We start from the raw sequence: 8,638 nt of genomic DNA on the forward strand, positions 1-8,638 counted from the left end.
ACAACAACAACAACAACAACAACAACAACAACAGCAACAACAGCAACAACAACAACAGCAACAACAACGAAACAACAACACCATAAAACGACGACGGTGACGTCAGCAACAACAGCAACGACAACGACAAGCGCACGCGATGTTCCTGACGGTGACCGTTATATGTGACAGCACGCACGCGATTCATGCGACAGCCAGCTGTGCTATGTCACACGCAGCCCGTTGTCGCCGCGTCTTCCTCCGCTCCGCCATTCCGCCACGCGGACGCACGCCGACAAAATAACGGAGAAAAAAAAATACACGCGCACAACAAACGTAACTGCGATGAATAATGAAAATGGGATGTTAATCACTTGATTACAAACCGCGCCGAGTGGTGAGCGGGGAGAGCGTTCGCCTATCTGCCGACACTACTCGTCAGTGACATGTGTAAAAGCGCAATAAACGCAGCGACACGCAGCGACAACGCCGGGCGGTGGTAATCAAATAATAGCTCGATGATTTATGAAGCGCCGTTACCGCGCGGCGTGTATCCCATGAAAATAGAATGTTATGACACGCCATTAAAACTATGCGCGCACTCGCTCGCTCGCCTGCCCTACCTCCCCCTTCTCTCTCGCATCTGCCTGCATATATGTAGATAGATAGATAGAGAGAGAGAGAGGGGGGGGGAGAGAGCGCGGAGGGAAGAGAGAGAGATCCAGCTGCTCCCAGCTCTTAGACCCTCCCACCCAGTCCCTTCTATTCGCCTTCTCTCGCTAAGGCGTACATGCCCGACAAACACTTACGTATATATATAGAGGAGGGGGGGGGGCACAAACACTGAGAGAAAACGTCCACACAAGTTACATTGTGTAACTCATTCTGTTAGCGGAATCGTGTTTCCATAGCAGACAGACGAGTTTCAGCTCATGTGTGTCACCATTGTGGACACGCGACCTTCAGATAATCTATTACGCTATTAGCGATACAACTCACAGGTAATGTATGTCGCTGCTAGTCTTCCACAATTCAAGCAATGTATGTCACCATTAGTATATACAATACTCGGGTAATGTGTGTCACTATTGGACATACAACTTTCAGATAATCTGTGTCACGTTGGGCATACAAATTTCACATAATGTCTGTCATTACAAGACATACAAATTTCGGATAATGTCTACCACTCGTTATCCAGCATTCGCGTATATGTTCGCCATTATTATGCGTAGTACACTGGAGCAACATATGTCGTTATTAGATATACAACCTTCATGTGATGTGTGCCGCTAGTAGGAATCGCGGATAATGGGTTTGCGCGTGGCATTACGACGTCAAAACATACAATATATTCAGGTAATGTGTGTCACCGCGTCATATAAATTACGCCTCTGTTTGTGACGCGCGGAGACTAAAACATATCAGGCCTCGATTTCACATTCATTCTGACATCTGAGTAACCGGTTATAGTTTAACCATCTAAGTAGTCGGTTATAGTTACATGAACTACATTACACCATGAGCGGCAAGAACAATAGTGGGTACTCGCAAGCACACGCCCACGCACGCATGCACGCACGCACACACGTACGCACGCGCTACACGGTTGCACCCCTCACTCTATACGCGAATAGTTGGCTGTGTGTATGCGTCATCGTTTAATTTTGGTCGCTGGCAGTTCTACTATTAAATTCCTTACATAGGACCCTTTCCATGTTTTCACACTCACCAACCCTTACACACACGTACACACACACACTCACGCGAGCGCACGCACGCACACACGCGAGCGTGCGTTAGTCGTCATCGGCATGACGTCACGTCATAATCAGACGCCTCTTCCGTGTATTAATTATGCGTCATCACGCCGTACGTCACAGAATCATGACGCAGCGACATTCAAGAACTCTACTAGAAGCTACCTGCCTACCAACCGACCTACACGCAGGTATATACGTCAGTGTACGGATAGTTGTCGCTGATAAGCGGAAAATAGTGGTAAACACTGAATCGCAACCCGTTCGGCAGTGAGCGCTGTGGCAGCAATGCATGCGCCAGAAATGCGGTTAACAGCAGCAGGAGCAGCAGCAGAGCAGCAGCAGCAGCCAGCCAGTAGCAGTAGCAGCGAAGGCAGAGTAGAGCAGTCAGCAAGCGCAGCAGTAGTAGTAGCAGCAGTAGTAGTTAGCAGCAGCAGCCAGCAGTAGTGCAGCAGCAGCAGCAGCAGCCAGCAGCAGAGCAGCCAGCAGTAGCAGCAGTAGTTGCAGTAGTATGCAGCAGCAGCGCAGTTAGCAGCAGACAGCAGTTAGCAGCAGGTAGTGAGAGTTAGTAGTAGCAGCAGCCAGCTGCAGTTTAGCGTAGCCAGCTAGCAGCAGTACGCAGCAGCAGTAGCAGTAGCAATCAGCAATCAGCAGCAGCAGCAGCAGCGTTGCTCCGCCTCTCACACTGTTTATAGTCGCGGGGCGTCGCGGATATATTTTTAGATCGTCACTTTTATAGCTATCGCCGGGAATATAATGATGATTTGCAACTAGGCACGAGGAAGATGGCGGGCAGGTGTGTCGGATGCGACTCATGGCTCGCCGTGCGTGCAATCGCGTGCGTACGTGTGCGTGCGTGTGCGTACTCTGCGCGTGTGTGCGTACGTGTGCGCGGATGCATCGTATAACGAGTTGTCAATGAGCAAGCACGATGCAGCGATGTACACGTGAAATTTTTCAACATCATGAATTTGTCACCGACGTAATGATATTTTAATGTCGGAACAATGTCAATGTTTTAATCTTGTCAATGACATAACGTTGTCAACGTCTTGACGTCGTTACCAGCGTCATAACGTTATATCTGCCCACGTCGACATTGTCAATGTCATGTGACATGTGTCCAGCAATACAACGCCGTGCGACATGTGTCTAAAAATATAACACCGTGTCATGGCAGAACACCTCGCTAAAATCTTTCGGTAACGAATAGGTCCGGATGTCAAAAATATCACAAGTGGTAATTGATAAAATTGACTGATTCGTAGACTGGTTGTGCATACACATAGTTAGATAGATAGATAAATAGATAGATAGATAGATAGATAGATAGATAGATAGATATTAGATAGATAGATAGATAGATAGATAGATAGATAAGGGTAGCTATAGCAGTGGATAGATAGATAAAAGGATATATATATTTATGACATATAGTAGAGAGAGGAGATAGAAGACAGATGATGGATGAGATGGATAAAGAGATAGATTAATAGATTGATAGATGAGATAGATAGATAGATAGATAGATTAGATAGATAGATAGATAGATAGATTGATAGATAGATAGATAGATGATATGATAGATAGATAGATAGATAGATAGTGATAGATAGATAGAGAGAATAGATAGATAGATAGATAGATAGATAGATAGATAGATAGATAGATATTAGATAGGATAGATAGATAGATAGATAGATTAGATAGGATAGTTTAAGATAGATAGATAGATATTAGATTAGATAGATAGATAGATAGATATAGATAGATAGATAGATAGATAGCGATAAGAGAGATGGATTTGAATTGATATATAAAAGGATATATATATAGATAGAAGACAGATGGATGGATAGATGGATATGATAGATTAGATAATAGATAGATAGATAGATAGATAGATGAGATAGATAGATAGATAGATAGATAGATAGATAGATAGATAGATAGATAGATAGATAGATAGATAAAAGAAATATATATATATAGAGATAGATAGTACATACATAAGACATACATACATACATACATACATACTACAATACATACATACATACGATACATACATACATACATACATACATATCATACATACATACTATCATAGCATACATACATACATACATACATACATACATACCAACATACATACATACCAACATACATATCATACCAACATACATACATACCAACATACATACATACAACATACATACATAATACATACATACATACATACATACATAACAACATACATACATACATACATACATACCATACATACATACATGACATACATACATACATACATACATAGCATACATACATACATACATACATACATACATACATACATACTACATACATACATACATATCATTACATACATACATACATACACATACATACATACATACATACATAATATCATATCATACATACATCATACATACATACATCATACATACATACATAATACATACATACATACATACATACATACATACATACATACATCATATACATACATACATACATACATACATACATACATACATACATACATACATACATACATACATACATACATATATATCATACATACATACATTACATACATACATCATACATACATACATACTATACATACATACATACATACATACTATACTACATACATACATACATACATACATACATACATACATACATACATACATACATACATACATACATACATACATACACATACAATACATACATACATACATAACATACATACATACATACATACATACATACATACATCGATACATACATACATACATACATACATACATACATACATACATTACATACATACATACATTACATACATACATACATACATACATACATACGATACATACCATACATACATACATACATACATACATACATACATACATACATACATACATACATACATACATACATACATACATACATACATACAGTACATACATACATACATACATACATACATACATACATACATACATACATACATACATACATACATACATACATTACATACATTACATACATACATACATACATACATACATACATACATACTACATACATACATACATACATACTACAATACATACATACATTACATACATACATACATACATACATACATACAACATACATACATACATACATACATACATACATACATACATACATTACATAACATAATACATACATACATACATACATACATACATACATACATACATACATACATACATACATATAGATAGATAGGTAGCTATAGGGTGCTGTGCTGACAGCCAGCCATCAGCCTGTCGCGCGTAGCTCAGCATGCTCGACTAAACGATGACGTCACGTTGCGCAACATCCCTCAATGATTTCATCATCATGGCCCGCGCGCTGTCGTCGCAGCGGCGCATTACGTGCTGCCGCGCGCTGGCCGACGACAGATTTACCACCGACGTTTTCCGCTCTCTTGACTGCTATTGTCGCCATCTTGAAATCATCAGCGCTGCCTTTCCAAGTCAGCTTGGCGAGCCGCCGCTGTGATTATTGCGCTCGTATATTACATAACTGTCAACGAGTCCCCGCATCATCGTAAAGTCGCCGGCGATGAGCCCGCTAGCTGAGGGGTGGGGTTCCGGCGAAAACGCTGAGCGGTAAAATTCAGATGGGGAGAGGAAACGAGGGATGTGGGAAGAGGAGAGCGGAGAGGAAAGCGAGGAGAGGCTGGCCGAGAGTAGAGAGTAGAGATAGGATGAAATGTAGAGGGAAGAAAGCTCTAAGAGAGAACTCTGGTTGGGAGAGGGGAAATGAGAGGAACCGATCTAGTAGTAGGAAGAGGAGGAGCAGGTTCAAGGCAGCTATAAAACAGCCCGGCGGATTAAAAATCGTAGTCATCAGCATCATCATCATCATCATCATCGTCATCGTCTATCTCATCATCATCATCATCATCATCATCATCATCATCATCATCATTCCGCAACATCAGTAATAGAGCAGAAGCAACGCTGGAGTAGTAGCAGCAAGCAGCAGCAGCCAACAACAACAGCAGCAGCAACAGCAGCAAGCTAGTAGTTAGTAGTAGTAGTAGTAGCAAAAACAACACCAACTGCAGCAGCAAAAGCAGCAGCAGTAGCAGCAACAACAACAGGAGCAGCAGTAGCTAGCTAGCCAGTAGTAGTAGCCAGGCAGCAGCAGCAGCCAGCAGCAGCAGCAGCAGCGTAACAGCGGCGAGCAGCAGCAAGCCAGTAGCAAGCAGAAGCAGCCAGCCAGTAGCGAGTTAACAGCAGCAGCCAGCAGCACGCTAGCAGCAGCAGCAGCAGCATCAGTAGTACTACCTGCCGTACGCAGCGAGTCAGGGAGGCGCGTTCGCGGCATCCGTCGTACGAAATCACGATTAGCTGCGTTATTAAAGCGCTTTCGTGAGTGCCGCTATGGCGAGAGTATGGGAGGAGATGCATGATCGGTAGAGGAAGCGCGTGAGAGAGAGAGGCAGGGAGCGAGGATGCCTGCCTCTGCCGATCTATTGTGCCACACGCGCGGCAGGTGTATGATCAGCTGATAGAGTGAACGCGGTAAAAGTCATGTCTCAGTGTTCTCACACGCTTCATGAAGCTTAGTAAAAATCATGTTTTATCATCGCTTGAAGCGAACATATAGCCACAGCGCACGCACCCGAAGCCACAACTATAGACACTGCAACAGCAATAGCCACAGCCGTACCCACAGCCACAACCCAACAACTTACAGCAATAGCCACAGCTCTATACCCACAACCACAACCACAAAAATAACATACAGCAATAGCCACGCCTATACCCACAGCCACAACCAGCAAGACTACCGCAATATGCCACAGCCATACCCACAGCCGACAACCTTACATAGCTACATCAATAGCCACAGCCTATACCCACAGCACAACCAACACTACAGCAATTAGCAACAGCCCAACCCACAACCATCAATCCAGAATCTACAAGCATATAGCCACAGCATACCACAGCCACAACCACAAGCAACCGTGCAAAAACTGAATCCTGAAAAATCATCAGCAATAGCCACAGCCATACCCACAGCCACAACCACAACTACAGCAATAGCCACAGCCATACCCACAGCCACAACCACATCAATAGCCACAGCCTATACACTCCACAGTCCCACAATCACAACTACAGCAATAGCCACAGTCATACCAACAGCCACACCAACAACTTACAGCAATAGCCACAGCCATACCACAGCCACAACCCAACTACGAGCAACTAGCTCACAGCCATACCACAGCCACAACCACACACTGACACCAATATGCCACAGCAACCACAACAACAACCACATACCACAGCAATAAGTCCACAGCCATACCACAACCACCAACTCACAACTTACAGCATATAGCCACAGCCTACCACAGCCACAACCATCAACTACAGCAATAGCCACATGCCATACCACCAGCCACAACACAACTACAGCCAATAGCCACAGCCATTACCACAGCACTAACCATCAATACAGCAATTTAGCCCAGCCATACCCACAGCCACAACCCAACCACAGCAATAGCCACAGCCACTACCCACAACTCACAACACACAACTTACAGCAATAGCCAGCACCATAGCCACAACCACAACCACACATCAGCAATAGCCACAGCCATACCCACAGCCACAACCACAACTACAGGCAATAGCCACAGCATTAGCACAGCCAACAACCACAACTACAGCAATAGCCACGCCTACCCACAGCCACAAACCACAACCACGAGCAATAGCACTAGCTCATACCCACAGGCCACAACGCCACAACTTACATAATAGCCACAGACCACAACCACTAACTTACCACCAATAGCCACAGCGATAGCCACAACTACACACCACACCAATAGCCACAGCCGATACCAGCAGCCACAACCACAGCGATAGCACAGCCATACCACAGCACAACCACAACTACAGCGTAGCGTATTAAGCCAACGAACGCATGCATTAAAACGCCCAATAATAATTCCAACCGTAATGGTCCAACAGATAATTTAGTTGCGAGACCAGAATTTCAACATGATTCTGATTCGTTCCGACGGTGCTAAGCCAGTTTAATTGATATAATCGGAGGGCGTTATAATGACAAATAACGTACAAAAGCGTAAATTTGTCAATTTTACGCTTCCTGATATAATGTTTGCCGTACAGATACGAAACACGTGATTCTCCTACGATGACCGCATCACTCCATTTCTAGTCGACGGATCCACACTCCGATGGNAATCACAGCCTCAGTCACAGCCACAAGCACAGTCTCAGTCACAGCCACAAGCACAGCCTCAGTCACAGCCACAAGCACAGTCTCAGTCACAGCTACAAGCACAGTCTCAGTCACAGCTACAAGCACAGTCTCAGTCACAGCTACAAGCACAGTCTCAGTCACAGCCACAAGCACAGCCTCAGTCACAGCCACACGCACAGCCTCAGTCACAGCCACAGCTACGTTTACAGCCACAACCACAACCACATTCAATAGCCACAGCCATACCCACAGCCACAACCACAACTACAGCAATAGCCACAGCCATACCCACAGCCACAACCACAACTACAGCAATAGCCACAGCCATACCCACAGCCACAACCACAGCAATAGCCACAGCCATACCCACAGCCACAACCACAACTACAGCAATAGCCACAGCCATACCCACAACCACAACCACAACTACAGCAATAGCCACAGCCATACCCACAGCCACAACCACAACTACAGCAATAGCCACAGCCATACCCACAGCCACAACCACAACTACAGCAATAGCCACAGCCATACCCACAGCCACAACC

General features: G+C 44.1%; 1 protein-coding gene across 1 annotated transcript; it reads left to right on the plus strand.

Moving 5' to 3' along the window:
• The first annotated feature begins 6,223 nt into the window (after positions 1-6,223).
• LOC106816051 (putative uncharacterized protein FLJ46204) lies at positions 6,224-8,324 on the plus strand. The gene is made up of 2 exons (XM_014820597.1): positions 6,224-6,232; positions 8,046-8,324. Exons 1-2 carry the CDS (start codon positions 6,224-6,226, stop codon positions 8,322-8,324), a joined length of 288 nt encoding a protein of 95 aa, XP_014676083.1.
• Positions 8,325-8,638: the final 314 nt, after the last annotated feature.

The sequence above is a fragment of the Priapulus caudatus genome, unplaced genomic scaffold (assembly GCF_000485595.1).
Source record: "Priapulus caudatus unplaced genomic scaffold, Priapulus_caudatus-5.0.1 Scaffold1271, whole genome shotgun sequence".
NCBI classification, from domain to species: Eukaryota; Metazoa; Priapulida; class Priapulimorpha; order Priapulimorphida; family Priapulidae; genus Priapulus; species Priapulus caudatus.